At 40.8% G+C, this 15861-nt stretch overlaps 1 protein-coding gene across 1 annotated transcript in view; it reads right to left on the bottom strand.

Annotated features, from left to right (window-relative positions):
* The window catches only part of KPNB1 (karyopherin subunit beta 1), a 29223-nt gene extending 22609 nt beyond the window's left edge, over positions 1 to 6614 (bottom strand). Inside the window, exons 1-4 of the mRNA XM_001366819.5 lie at positions 6479 to 6614; positions 6295 to 6353; positions 3685 to 3867; positions 516 to 716 (exon numbers count right to left, since the gene is read on the bottom strand). Of these exons, the coding sequence (XP_001366856.1) occupies positions 516 to 716; positions 3685 to 3867; positions 6295 to 6353; positions 6479 to 6518 (483 nt within the window). The 5' untranslated portion in view covers positions 6519 to 6614. The remainder of the gene's footprint in view (positions 1 to 515; positions 717 to 3684; positions 3868 to 6294; positions 6354 to 6478) is intronic.
* Positions 6615 to 15861: the final 9247 nt, after the last annotated feature.

The following is a 15861-nucleotide window of genomic DNA, read 5'->3' as shown; positions in this document are numbered from 1 at the left end:
GTCACTTAACACTTAACCCCCACTGCCTAGCCCTTATTGCTCTTCTGCCTTGGAACCAAAACACAGTATTGATTCTAAGACAGAAGGTAAGGATTAAAAAAAAAGTAAAAAAAAATAAATTTTAATGAATAAAACAACATACATAGGACTGGATTATAAAAGAATATAATTATACTGAAATAGTTATCAAAAAACTTCAGTGCTTAGGTAAAGTAATGACAATACAACTTCAAATGTTAAGAATGTATCATCAACCAAGACAGTTCTATCTTAAGACAATCTTTTTAGACACTTAGTTCTCTCTTATGATAAAGGATAACTCTTCTCCCTAATAGGAGCTTCAAGGAAATAAGTCTAAGTGGACAGCAGTCTCCATGACCACCATATATATATACCTACCCCTATCCCCACCCATTGAGGTTTTTGCATTACCTTTATGAACTTCATTTAATATCATCCAGCCTCTGAAACAAAAAGAATAAGTATGGACTGTGTCTACTGAAGGAAATACTTACAATGTCTTGGCAGATATAACCAATCGCTTCCAATGTTGACTCTTTCATGTGTTCTGTGCTATTAGGGTTTGTGACATTAGCTACTAGCTGAGGAATGAGTTCAGGCCATTGGTTTACTGGGATCTCTGCACAGGCAATACCAGCTACACACTGTGAAGCAGAGCTTGGTCGATAGGTCTCTGTACCCAAAGTCTGCAAAACCTGCATACAAGAATAAAAAAGATAAGAGATCTCTTTTAAGATATTGTATTAACTTCCTAGCTATGTGACCCTGAGCAAGTTGCTTAACCCTGACTGTCTAACCCGTGGCTGCTCTTCTATCTTAGAATATTAAAGAAGGCAAGAGTTAAAAAAAACAAGACATTAGTGGGTATGATTATTTAGACTCTTTTGAAAATGCGGATGTAATTTTTCACACAATTCCAATGGTCCATGTTAGACAAGGGTAGTTAAAGAGATTGAGATTAGAAAATAAGGCTCAAGGAAAATGTGAAATCAACGGTGGTACTGTCTTATTGCCAGGCTCTAGGACTGCATTGTGAAGCTGGTCTAACCAATGCCCCAAATTCCAAAAACTGGTGAAAATAAAATAGAACTCGGGCAAGATGAGAAGGAAGTCAAACCACCAGTAAAGAAACATTTGCCATATGTGATGGGAAGAAAAAAAAAACACTATTTTCTCTTTTGTTTGTTCACTAATAATCCAATAACCTAGGAGGCAGCATGATAAAGACCACTGAATTTAGCAGAACTAAGTTCACCTGTTGGCACTATATATATGATGCTAGAGAAGTTACTCTCTGAACTTCAGTTTCCTCATCTATAAAATGACTAGATGATCTCTAAGGTCTCTCTCAGCTTTAAATCTATGATCCTATCTTGAATAAATTTAATAAACCTTAAAATTTAAGTGCTACTTCTGTAATTTGTTTTCAAGGAAAGAATTATTGATTATTCTCTCACTGCAGATGCTCAATTACTCCTTCTGTTAAATAGTTCTTTAAATGGTTCCTTTACAATAGTTCATTAAAAGGAGAAAGCAGTTATATATTAAGACAGAAAATGACAAGGTAGAAACTAATGACAGCAATAGGCCTAAGGGTTAATCATTACCATTAGAGCTAATTCTGTCAATGAAATCACCAGGCTATCTAAAAGACAAATAGTAAACTGTTCATACAAGTGCTGGTCAGAGGACAAGTGAAAAGTTGCCAGATTTTTCAGGATAGTTCTGCAGCTTTCATCAGGTAACCATGTATCTTCTATTTTGTGGTTAACAATGTATTCTCAATCTTTTCTTTCTCTCCCATAACCCCCAGCCCCATTTATATGATTAAATCAAAGAAATTAAATAGACCACCAATAACCCACTAGGTTCTAATAAACAGAAGATATCCCTAGAATCAGAATTTTCTTAACTAGAAGGAATCTTAGCAATCATCCAGTTGAAACTATTTTACAAATGAGAAATGGGAGGCAGAGATTAAATGACTTATCCCAAGTCAGTAGGAAAACTCAAGTGTCCTCTTTACTGTATCATACCGCTTTGCTATCCAACATATATATTAATTTGAAAAACCAACCTACCAAGAAGTACTAACTAATGCTGCCTAAAGTAATTCCAGGGGCTATGATGAACAAATACATTAACATCCTACCTCACTCAAAGTCCTGATTGTCAATTACATTTAAGTCCTAATCCTAACAAAATGTCCATATACATAACAAGGTTATTAAGCATAAGCCCAAGATATGAATTTTCAAATAAACAGATAATGGGAATTACCCAAACACTAATACTCCTTTCACACTATAGCGAGCATCAGGCCTTTTATGGGAAAAGGAAAGTACTAATCAATTTCTTCCTAATCTACATAAAGGGGATCAAACAAGATCTGTATCAGATCATCCTCATCTGAACTCTGAATGTGAGACGTGATACATCCCCAAATTTTACCTTATATTTACAAATCTTAAATCTGATCTCGTATTTACTTTGCATTATTTGGGGACGAGAGGAAAACAACATTATATGCCTTCAAGTTTTTAAGTAATAAAAGAACATACTTGTTAACTTAAAAAGAATTCAGTTGAAAATGACAATCTTTGTTTTTTTATTCTAAAGACTGGTGGCAGCAAACATCGTTAATCTTGGAAATACTTTCACGTCTAATCGTTGTTTATGATGAATATTATCAAAGTAGAGGAAGGTACCAGATAGATGTTGACTTACCTAAGGCTGAGACCCAATGCCAAGAAATAACAGGTGAGAATTTTAAGGAAATGATTTGAATGAAATAAGGAAATGAATCCTTGGTCCCCCTCAAACTTGCATCACCTGGATTGTTCCATGGCTGCAACTTAATAGGGAACACTGAGAAGACAGGAAATCCCCTTTATTTCAATCTCAGATTCACTGCTCCCCAAATATATTAATGTTACCATTAATTTGCCCAGTGGAAAATAAGAACAATAGTACAAGCAATTATATGCTTATCCAGAGAAGGAGAAAAATTAAAAAGTAATTTGATCCAGTCTGGATCTCCATACTTCAGTCATTGGGCTACATATATCAAGACCAATTAGGAAATTCCCAACAAGCTCAGCAAGGGAAATTCTATTTTCCTAAAGAATTAGAATACCTTCCAAAAGTCTTTTTGAGAAGATGGGAAAAAACCTAAACATTTCTAAAAATTCATTCAGACCACATCAAGTCAATATGTACACCAAAAAAGTCTGACATTCCCAAGTCATAAAATCTGATTTGAAAGGCCTTTTTAGGACCATACAAATCCTCAAAAAGGAGCTCATCAGAATCACCTAAGAATGATTGTTTTCAACATATCCTGAAGGTCACTGACAAGGCTGGTTTCCAAAATTCTTCAGTTGCTAAATTTGGGATCTAACAACTTTTAACAATAAATTTGCAGAACTAGCAGTACCTAATACAATTATTTGCAAGGAAAGAACAATTCTACAACAAAGGATAAAACTTTGAACCAAAAACAGACTTAAATGATTTGAAGGGAGTTTGAGCTTTAAGTAATTTCTCACCTTGTAGGCTCTAATACTTGCAAATGACAAAAGGCTAAATGAGAATTTGTGAAATGTGCTTACTACTCCCTCTCCCATACAGAGCAAAGAAACACCTTGTATGTAAGTTACTTACATAGTTCTTGACCTCTCTTCGAGCATTGGCATCGATAGCAAGCCATCTCTGTTGATATTGTGCCTTGATGTCTGGATCTTTAGATGTCAAAGAGTTCTTGATCTGTAGCCCAGCTGCAACTCTGGCAACTTGGCTATTTCCTGGATTTGCCAGCACTCTGGACAGTTCCACAAGGAAAGTGGGCTGTGTAGAAGAGAAATATTGGTGAATGGAAAGTCTCTGGGAATTTCCTAGATTAAGGCTAACTTGGTTAAGAACTCATAAAGTGAGGCAAGCCAAGAGGTTCTCATAAGAATGTTAAAATATCAATTGCAAAACTCTACATCATTGATTTGGTTACACAATATACTTTTAACTGCACTAAGACTTCTTTCTGCAACACCCTAAATTTACCACCTTCCTTCCAGACCTCCCATGCCCATTTTTCTTTCCAAACTGATATAATTTATAAATTGTCTTCATCGCTACATTAAATCTGTCCATAGTCGTAGTCTGGTGATCTGGCAGTCAATAGGTTTCTTCTATGACAGATGCAGAAAGGGAATAATTCACAATTGCCTCTTAGGAAAGTTCATTCAAAAAAAGACAAGATTCTTGACCCTTCAGGTCTTGGAAATCCTTTACTATGCCCATTACATATAAAAGATCAGATAAGAAAAGTGACTTGCCTAAAGTGGCACAACTAGTTTAAAGGAAATCAGGATTCCCAGTCTACTTGGCCTTCCCCCACAAAATCAGCTTAATTTTTGCAGGAGGGAAGATAAGAGGTAGAAGCAACCAACAGAAGGAACAATTTAAGCCTTGATGTAAGAAAGTTTCTTAATGATATAAAACTCTATAAAAGAATGGGCTATCTCAGGAAGTAATGAGTTTCCATTCACTGAAGATCTTTAAGCAAAGGGCAGGGATGACCACTTGTCAAGTACATAGTATAAAGGAAACTAACTAGCCACTGAGGTTGTTCTAATTCTGAAATTTTGATTTATATACATACATATATATGTGAACTCAAAGTAAAATAAGGCTTCAAGAATCCCCTTTGTTCCTCAGTCAAAGGCATGAAAAGAAAAATTAAGACAGAAGCAATAAAGGGCTTAAAGATGGGAAGGATGACTGCAAAGATATGAAAGTTGGTGACCAAAACCAAACTTTTAGAACTAAAGGAAAACACAGGATTTCAAAAATGGGAAGTGAAAAATTAAGGCAAGCTTATAACAATCAGATAAAATCAATTACTAATTTATATTTATCAGATGATTCTGATTCTAATTCTTCTAGAGCTGAACATTCTACTGAAGCTAGAAATCTAGAAATCTGTACTCCATCAAGTCACAATTATAAATTTAACAATACACTCCCCAAGTCTCTCAACCCTATTCCCAAAGTTCACAGGCTAACTCACAAATGGACATTGCCAGTCTATAAAATTCAAGCTATGCAAGAATTAATCTTCTCAACAGCAGGACATTATTAAGTAACAAGTCAGAGACTTCTTACACTTCTTTACAAAAATAAAACACAAGTATGGATAATTTATATCAGTAAGAAGGCTTGAGGACTGAGGAATAAAATACCCTAATTGAAGCTAAAGTTGCAGTGTCAAGCAACACTGACCTTTAAAAATCAAAAAATCCTTTAAAGACAAGAGCAAAAACTCCATATCTAACTACTCTTCTTTTTTCTTCTGGCATGAAGTTTATCTTACACCTATTTTAAGTGATAATAAATTAATAAATTCTACTAATATTATGGTTTTTTAGTAATTTAAAAAATATAAAACCACATACGTCCCCCAACTCAGTTTTATCAGAAAAATGCCCAAAGAGGCACATTTGGACTGTTTTATTCAATCCACCCTACATTTTATCCAGAAAAATAGCTCCCTATCCAATGGGGCCAACTGCATAATTTTTACTAATTCTTAAAATTTTAAAGATAAGGAATGCAATATACTTCCTCAGAAACTGTAACAGGAAATAGGCCTCATCATCTCACTGCCGGGCCACAGTGCCTAGTGTAAGCCCAACTCCCTGACCAACTAAAACTATACACACCTAATTCCATGATGGCAGCAAAGGGCCAACCCTCAGGGAGGGGGTTTCATATTGGCATTAAATGGAAGATTTTGGGGTACCAGGCCTTACTACGGGAACAGAGACAGGAAGAGACCAGCTCAATTAATTGGACGGCGAATGAAAGGGGCTATAGGAAAGGAGAAGCAGGCCCTTAGGCGGGGCGATTGGCCGGGCTCCTAGGGCTTCCACATGGTCCCTAGGCCCCGGCGCCCCAACCCCCACCCTTACTGAACACGCAGCGCCGTGCAACCTAACTTCCCCTCCCTCCCGCTGCACCGCCGCCCTCAGGCCGGGCAATGATTGGGCAGCCCTCGTCCGGCGCGCCTCTCTATTGGCCAGCTGCCGGGGCCTGGGGCGGGACACACCCACCGGCTTCCCGATGGCGGGGTTAGGTTGGTCCGAGAAGGGGGGGAAGGGAGGGAGAAGGGGGAGGGGGGGCGAGATGGGGCGGGGTGGGTTCCCTAGGCCTGGGCCCCGGGGAGGGCGGGAAGGCCCCAGCCTGGGGGGATGGGAGGGGGCCAGGCGCAAAACGCACCAGGTTCTCCACAGCCGCCCGCTCCAGGAACTTCTGCGCCGCTTCCAGTTCAATCCGATCTGTGGAGAGAGGAAAGGAAGAGGGTCAGGGGGACCGTGAAGAAGGGGAAGAGGGGGTTTCCCCTCCCCCAGTCTGATCACCTCGACCCCAGTCCCCAGCCTCGGCCCTGACCCCGGTTTCGTACCGGGCGATACGGTCTTTTCGAGGATGGTGATCAGCTCCATGGCGGCGACGGGGGCTCGGGCTCCTCCTCGGGCGACTCCGGATTCTGTCTCCGACGGCAGCGGCGATGGCTGTGACGGGGGACGGGGGGTTGGGGGGCCGGGTGGGAAGGGAGGGTGGGGTGGGGGGGCGGGGGTCACCACAAGCCCATTCACCGGCTCCCTCCTACTGGTCGCTCCGGTTTTCCTGCCCGCTTTCCTCCCTGCCTGCCTCTTTTCTCCGCCTCTTCTTCTTTTTCCTCCTGTGCGGCTGTATCGGGAGCTCCGGCTCCTCTGGCTGTGGCAGTGTTAGCGGCGGGGGAGGGACCCCGGGGGCAAGTCGGAGCGCGGCTGGTGCTGGGGCGGCGGAGGGAGAAAGAAGGAGAGAGGATGGGAGGGAGTCAGTGAGTGAACGGCGGCTCGCAGGCGGGGAGAGAGAGCGAGAGGAGGCGGAGGGATATCCGGGCCGGAACTCGTCCCGGCGACACCGCGCTCCAGTCCGATTGGCCCCCGCCGCAGCCACGCGGACTTCCCGATTGGCCTGCAAGCTAGGTCCGGAGGGCCGCCGCGTGCCGATTCGCCCGCTGACTGCGAAGCTCCGGTTGGATGGGCTGGCGGCAGGGAAGGACGCGCGGATTGGCGTGGGGGGGGGGCGGGAGAGAGGTTGCCCGAAACCGCCCGCCGATTGGCCCCGCCTCATGAGGATGCTGCGCTTGCATTGGCAGAGGGTAGGGAGGGGCATAGAAGGGAAAGCCCCGAAGGGTTCTTATTGGACGCGGTGCTAGAAACCGATTGGATGAACTAAGGCCGGGCACTCAAGAGAACTGAGTAGAGGAGTTCAGGGTCGCTTTGGTCTGAAAGGCGGGAGGTTCTGAGCGGCCTTCGCAGCCGCGGGGCACCATGGGATACCTCATGAAAGAGGCGGGCCGGGTTTCTCTGCGCCCTAATCGGCTCTCCGGACGCCCCCGCCCACCCCCTGAGCTGGGCCTGTCGAGGTTGGTTTAGGCCCCTGGTGCGGTGCAGGGGTCCCCTTCTTAACTGCTGGCGACGCGGTCGTGAGGCGGGAGCTCTCTTGAGATCTGGGATTGGGGGAGGGGAAGGATATACTTGGAGTGTCAGGGCACATGTGAAGTCCTAACGAGATAGGTTCTCCAGGAGGAAGAGAGAGCCACGGAGAAGTGGAAATTTATCCAAGCGTTTACCTGTACGCCCCTGGCTATCGTTTACAATAAAGTTACTTCCTTGGGCGGATCTGAGATCAAATTATGCTTCTTAACCCCGAATTGCTCTCCTCTCTGCTTGATTGAGGTACCGCCCTGGGGCTGGCTTATCAGTAGGTGGAGGGAGTTTGCTTTAGAAATCACAGATTCTTCCAGTCCTGGGACATTTATATGCATTTTCAAAATCAATGCACTTAAAATGCTTAAGATAACTTGATCCTGGAGCAAGAATTCACAATATTAAAGATTGATTAAGCAGCTAATAAGTGCTTAACTTAAACTGAGTATTCAAATTCATTATTATGATCAAACACAAACCTCAAGGGGGAAGGAAAAAAGCAGGTATACCAAAAATATAATGTGCGTATACTATACCCATATATATAATATATAGAAAACTATGTGCTTATAGTACCCAAGTATTGGGGTAGCAGGCCATGAACAACTAGAAGAATAAGGAAAAGTAGCTTAAATTAAGTTGAACCACACATTCTAAGAGGTTGTGAAATAGTAGAACATTTAGTAGGGGTCCCCAAACTTTTTACACAGGGGGCCAGTTCACTATCCCTCAGACTGTTGGAGGACTAGACTAGGAAAAAAAAAAACTATGAACAAATCTATATACTGCTATCTGGGATAGCGATGGTTGCAGCACAGGCCCATGACTGTCACCACTATACCAGGCAGCAGTATACACAGTGCAGAATCCCCTCCCCCCAGTTCCACAACTCACCATGCTTCCATCTTCCACTGTGCAGCCACATAATCCTTTTCATGCTACCTCGGCTCCTTCAGTTATTCTCAGAACAAGGCAGCACACAAAGGATTCACTGGAGGTAGTACTGTACCCGAGTGACACTTTTCACTGACCAATGAAATAGATGCCCCTTCCGGAAGTGCATTGGGGGCCAGATAAATGGTCTCTGGGGCTGCATGTGACCAGTGGACCATAATTTGGGGACCCCTTAAATTTTAAGGCTTCAGTGTGAGAGAAGAAAATATACACAAAAAAATAATGTGTTAAAGTGAAATAAAGTGATAAAGTATTTGTGAGTGGACCATAAATATTATTAGAGGAGTAAGGAAAAGAAGCTTAAATTAAGCTGAAGCCTGCAGGGATTCCAAGGGGTCATGAAGAAGTAGTGCATTTGGGGTTTCAATGTGGCTCCTGTGCATAAGCCACTAGCAGAAGCTAGGAATATGTGAGGACAGGATATCAAATAGGCTACTATGGCAAGACAATGCTTCTTTGGACTTCTTCCACTGGCATTCAAGATACTTTCCCTCCCTCTAATTCTTAAAAGTTCTTCATTTGGAAACTACAAAGCCCAGATGAATTTCCTAACACACATCCATGTGACTCATGAAAAAAGTCCACAGGCATATCCTTGACTGATATCCCGCATTCTTGATGCAGATCCTAGTTATCAGAGCTCTCTCTTCCGTTACAGAACAGTGTTCTCACAAGGTGGAATTTCTGGGCAAAATCTAAGAACTTCCTAGAAGATCTCATAGCCTTTGGAGTCTTCAAAGTGAGAAGCAATGTGGTGTAGTTAAAAGAATGCTAGACTTAGAGTCATAAAATATGCTAAGTCTTGGGAACTGGTGTTGGAAAAAATGGGTTCAAATCTTTGACTTAGCAGTAGGGTTACCCCATAAGTTTCCTTATTTGTAAAGTAGTTTGTACTAGAACTTTTAAGTTTCCTTCCAGCCCTACCAGTTGATAAAACCATTGCTGTCTGTCATCCCTCACTTTCACAACATTTGATGCAATTCAACACATTTTAAAGCACCTCTTGTGGGCAAAGCCCCAGGCTAGAAGATGGGGATACAAAATAAAAAGCACTCTCCAAGAAATTTACCTTCTTTTGGAGGAAGATAAGGTACATAATCCATGGTAATTTCTGGAAAGAAAGCATTGAATTGGGGGTGGGAGGAAGAGTCAAGGAAGACTAGAAGAAATGAACATCTGAGCTAAGACAGGATAAAGATGGAGATGGAATGTAACTCAAAAATGTGGAGAAGAGGGGCAGCTAGGTAGCTCAATGGATTGAGAGCCAGGCCTAGAGATGGAAGGACCTAGGTTTAATTCTGGCCTCAGACACTTCTTAGCTGTATGACCCTGGGCAAGTCACTTTGCCTAGCCCTTACCACTCTTCTGCCTTAAAACCAATACATAGTATTGATTCTAAGGGGGAAAGTAAGGATTTTTTTTAAAAAATGTGGGAAAGTATATTTCTGCCTGTGCAAATGCATAGATATGGAAGATGGAATATCAGTGGAAACACTTCCTTGTCTCATTCTTTTTTTAAACCCATACTTTCTGTCTTAGAGTCAGTCCCGCAGAAGAGCAGTAAGGGCTGGGCAATAGGATTAAGTGACTTGCCCATGTTCAGCCAGCTAGGAAGTGGCTAAGGCCACATATGAACCTAGGGCTTCCCAACTCCAGACCTGGTATACTATCCACTGAGCTACCTAGCTGCTCCATCTTCAGCACTATTCTAACCCAGATCTCTTCCTGAATCCAAATCAAGAGCTCTCAAGGGATTAGAAGTTTTAGATGCCCATTAGAGGTGAGCAGGGACTAACGAATTATAGGCATTCAACCTCACAGTACTCAGTCCTCTTTTCTCATTCCTTTCTCTTAATGGTATCTTTGTGCTACTCCTTGCTCACAAGTTATTGGTAATGTGCTATATAGTCTAGGAGCAGAGAAAGAGGCAGGTAGGTAGTGTGGGAGATAAATTTTTTTTTTAATCTTTAAAAAGCTTAGAGGAAGGCAAAAAGGGAGGGTGAACTGAGGCCGGGGAAAGGTACTTATGGGGCAAAGTAGCTGATGTGGAGAAGAAACCTACCAGAGAGGGAGCAGAGTGACTGGGTTTCTTGAAACTGGACTAATCAGCCAGGTTGCCTCAGGGGAAAGTCATCTTTTGGTGATATGAAGGTCATCTTTTGGTGGTATGAAGGTGGAGCTGGCCAAAAGGTGAAGATTTATGGAAGGATAAGGACTAGTATTGCATAGGATAAGGTTATTTATATATAAATGTGTTTGTGTGTGTGTGCATACATATGTACAGATAGTTGTAAGATTAATTACAAGCCCTACTAGTGAAAATATGAAAGAAAACTTAAAGATCATTTAATCTAATTCTCATGGCCCAGGAAGTTTGTGACTTGCCCAAAGTCATGTAGATTATATAACCTATCCGGGTCTCAGTTTCCTCATCTGTGAAATGAAAATTTATACTATAGGTTAAGAATGGAAAGACTACTGAATTTGGAACCAGAAAACCAAAGTTCAAATCCTGGCCTTGCTGCATAATCTTGGGAAGGCCCCTTCACCTCTGACTCTTGATTTCATCAAACCCTGCTCTTAGAATTGGGAGGTCCTCAGATGTCCAACCACAACTAAGCCATAGAGACCTTAAAGCGGTCTATTGTATAAGTCAGAGAGGTCTTTCTGGTTTTGCTTCATTTGTAAAATGAAGATATTTGTAAATATATTTTGTAAAATGAAAATAAAATATAAAATAAAAAGACATACTGCTTGCTAGAACTGAACCAATCCCCTTGAAGCCCACAAGTGATGAGGAATTCATTACTCCACATTTCTGCCTTAAAAACATTCTAATTGTTAAGATTTTCCCTCAGGTCTGTCTTCTGTAAAATAAAAGAGTTGGACTAGATAGCCTCTTAAGATGCCTTCCAGGTCTATATCCCATGGTCTTCCTTATCAAATAGTTATGAGGAAAGTAAACATTTAAATGAGTAAAATAACATTATTTTTATGGTCTTCACAAGATAATTTTATTGTCTTTACAACCACCCTTTGAGGTAAATAGAATCAAACAATGCTAGAGCAGGAAAAGACAGTAGAGGTAATCTTGTCTGACTCCAGAGCCACAGAGAAGAGGACTTCCCTTTCAAATTCAGAAAAGACAGCTATAAAACTTTTTAAAGTGGGGTTATAAGAATACCAGTCAAAAACTAAGAAAGGTTCAAGGGAGAAATGATTAATACCAAGTAGAAGAATCAGAAAAGACTAAGGAAAGAAGTGGAATATAATCTGGAATTTAAAGGATGACTAGGAATTTGGCTCCCTAGAGTTCTGAGAGGTAGGTAGAGGATATCTCTAGCCACAGTGAGTAGCAAAGATAGGGAGGTGGGAAAGTACAGGATATGTATGAGGTCATATTGAGGAATCTAGTTTGAGGAAAGAGCAGAACATGTGGAAGAAAGGAGTCTACAATGAGGTTGAGGCTGGAACTAGATTGTAGAGGGCCTTAAAAAACAAAGGAGTTTAATCTTTATCCAGCACACAATAGGAGCCATGGAATGGTTTATTTCACATCAACATATTTTATTAAGTGCATAACTATTTATTGAGCATTACTAGAAGAATGTTATGAAAAGATGCCTTAAAAAGGCAGCCTTGCAAAACAGATAGAGAGTTGGCCTTCGAGGCCAGAAAGTTCCAAACCAGCCTCTGATACTAAATTGTTTCACGTTGGGCAGAAACCTTAACCTCTCAAATGCTACCAGCCGTTCTCCAAGACTAATTTATAGAGCAGACCTGTACTGATTGAGGAAAACCTAAGATTTCACAAGTGTGAGGGGGAAAAAAAGTGTGCCAAAATAAAAGCAAAAAGTTGGGTTATACTAGGGGGTAGTCAAAATCTGATTGATTATAATAACTAATCTTAACCATAGAGAACAGATGTGGAAGATTAGATGCAGTGGGTATGATGTAAAAATAAAAATAATCAATAAAACCTAAAAAGGAAAAATAAAAAGATGAGTGGTGGTTTCAGGGAACCAGTAAAGATTTCTTTTTTTTTTTAAACCCCTACCTTTTCCACATTGACAGTATATATCTCTTGCAGGGTTGAATGTACATTACATGGACAGTGAGCTGGGCCCTGAGAAGCAGGAAGAGAGTAGGTTGGATTACATTTGTAATATTATTCAGCATGTTTAGAAATCTTAACTGGGGGGGGGGTGCAGCTGGGTAGCTCAGTGGATTGAGAGTCAGGCCTAGAGATGAGAGGTCCTGGGTTCAAATTTGACCTCAGACACTTCCCAGCTGTGTGACCCTGGGCAAGTCACTTAACCTCCATTGCCTAGCTCTTACCACTCTTATGCCTTGGAGCCAATACACAGTATTGATTGTAAGATAGAAGGTAGGGGTTTAAAAATATTTTTTTAATTAAGAAAAAAAAGCTATTTCTATGGCTGCATATATCAAGCCATGATGGATTACTGTTTTTTTGTTTGTTTTGTTGTTTGGATTTTTTTAGAAGATTTTATTAATTGATTTTGAATGTTTTTCCATGGTTAAATGATTCATACTCTTTCCTTGCCCTCCCTTAGCCCCCCTCCCATAGCCACTGAGTTTTACATGTGTCATTGAAGTTTGCAATAGGGTGATCATTTAGAGTCTACATCTCCAGTCATATCTCCATCGACCCATGTGATCAAGCAGTTGTTTTTCTTCTATGTTTCTACTCCCACAGTTCTTTCTCTGGATGTGGATAGCATTCTTTCTCATAAGTCCCTCAGAATTGTCTTGGATCATTGCATTGTTGCTAGTAGAGAAGTCCATTATATTCAATTGTGCCAGAGTGTATCAGTCTCTGTGTACAATGTTCTCCTGGTTCTGCTCCTTTCACTCTGCATCAATTCCTGGAGGTCGTTCCAGTTCACATGGAATTTCTCCACTTCATTATTCCTTTGAGCATAATAGTATTCCATCACCAACAGATACCACAATTTGTTTAGCCATTCTCCAATTGAAGGGCATCCCTTCATTTTCCAATTTTTTGCCACCACAAAGAGTGCAGCTATGAATATTTTTGTACAAGTCTTTTACTCTATGATCTCTTTAGGGTACAAACCCTGCAGTGCTATGGCTGGATCAAAGGGTAGGCAATCTTTTAGTGCCCTTTGGGCATAGTTCCAAATTACCTTCCAGAATGGCTGGATCAATTTACAGCTCTACCAACAATGTATCAATGTCCTAATTTTGCCACAGCCTCCATACTGGATTATTGTGATAGTCAGAGGCAAGACACTCATGTTGAACAGAATAAAAGGAGAGAACATAGAATAAACTGGGAAAATAGGAATACAGTAATAATGGTGAAAAAAATTTTGTCACATCTTTCTAATAAAGGCCTTGTTTCTCAGATACTCAGAGAAATGAGTCAATTTCATAAGAATATAAGATATTTTCCAATTTATAAAACATCAAAGGATATAAACAGTTATCAGATGAAGTGATTAAAGCAATCTATAGTCATGTGAAAAAATGCTCTAAATCACTATTAGTGAGAGAAATCCAAATTAAAACAACTCTAAAGTACTACCTCATACCTATCATATTATCTGTTTTGATAGAAAGAAAAGAACAAGGGTTGGAAGGGATGGGAAAACTGAGATGCTAATGCTCTGTTGAGAGAGTTGTGCACTCATTCAATCATTTTGGAGAGATCACTTCCAGGTAAAAATGGCGACAGTCTAGACTCAGGACTCTTCCTTTCCGCAGCACCCACCAATATAGACTATCTTAAAAGGCCAAAAAAAACAAATTCATAATATCAAAGGGACTCTACAGTAGGGTACAACATTGAAGGTATGTGGGATTTGGGCATTTCTACACTATAAAGGGGTGAAAAAGCTCCCACCAAAATGTGAGCTGATCTACCCTCCCCCACCCCACCTACAGAGCCAGAGTCCGAGCCAGTGCACACCAGAATCAGTGAGTAAGTGAGGGGCACCTCTAGGTCCTTGGGAGCTGACTAAGACTACCAAAGACCTACCCCTGAGAGCAGCTAGACCTTAAACCCCAGCAGGCTAAAGAGCACAGACTTTAGACGCTTGTGAGAAGACAGCACAGAGAAGGGCAGTAAACAGCAGAAGCTGCAGAGATTCGAGAGCTTGCCTCAGGAAAAATCCTTGCTCCTTTATTTCATATACAGAGAAGCTCCCCATTTCACTCAGATTTCTGACTAAAAAGGGAAGGAAAAACCTCCACAGTGATGGCAAATAGTGGCCAGGAACAACAACCTCCCTTCAAGAAAAACAAGAAGGGGTTGACCCTGGAAAATGTTTATGGAGGGAAAATCCCAGGCTACAGAGGAAATAGAAGAGGAAATTCAAATAAATGCACCAAAACCTTAAAAAAAAAAATGGAAATTGTCCACATGCTCTTGAAGAATTTAAATTGGAGTTTATCAAAAAGATGGAAGCCTTCTGGCAAGAAAAGTGGGACATAGTTCAAAGAGAAAATAACAGTTTAAAGGACAAGAACTCCCAACTGGAGAAACAGCTGGAAGCCACAAAAAGCAGGATAGCCCAAACTGAAAAGGAAAACCAGTCTTTAAAATCCAGAATTAAGCAATTGGAAGACAATAATCTTGCAAAACAGCAAGAATTAATAAAGCAAAGTCAAAAGACTGACAAAATAGAAAAAATATAAAATATCTCACTGAGAAGATGACATCAGGAAAACAGAGCAAGGAGAGACAATTTGAGAAGCATTGGTCTACCTGAAAAGCCAGAAATAAACATAAATCTTGACATCATACTACAAAATCATTTTGCCTTCAGCACAAATTTCTTGAGTCTACATGGCTTAGTCTGGCTGGAAAACATTCAATTGCCAACAAATCAAAATTGTGAGTGGTCTGAAGGGCCCTGGAAAGACTTATAATCTATGTACATTGGCTAAAACATATTACTAAGAATGATTTTACATTCATGAAGTGGTTTTCAGTGTTGGTAGCTCCCAATAAGTAATGACCTCTACCAATGTTGTTTGACATCTTCCTTGCAACTTAGTCTTAGAGATTTGCCTGGCTTAAAAGATGATATCCATTAATGTATACAAAGAAAAGAATGTAAGCTGGTCACAGAGAGAGCAAGAAACAGCAGATGGATAGCCCAATGGAAACACTATTAATATAGTAAGGTTAAATACCTGAGGATGGGAGTGAGAGGTGAAGGATTTCAGCAGCCTGAATATATTCTTAATGTAGAACAGGGATTCTTAACCTGGAGTCCATGAACCTGGTTTTTTTAAAAGTATTTTTATAACTATATCCCAATATCATTGGTTTCCTTTGCAATCCTATATATTTTATTTTAGG

This window comes from Monodelphis domestica, chromosome 2, assembly GCF_027887165.1.
Source record: "Monodelphis domestica isolate mMonDom1 chromosome 2, mMonDom1.pri, whole genome shotgun sequence".
Classification (NCBI taxonomy): domain Eukaryota; kingdom Metazoa; phylum Chordata; class Mammalia; order Didelphimorphia; family Didelphidae; genus Monodelphis; species Monodelphis domestica.
This window is presented reverse-complemented; position numbering and strand designations above follow the sequence as displayed.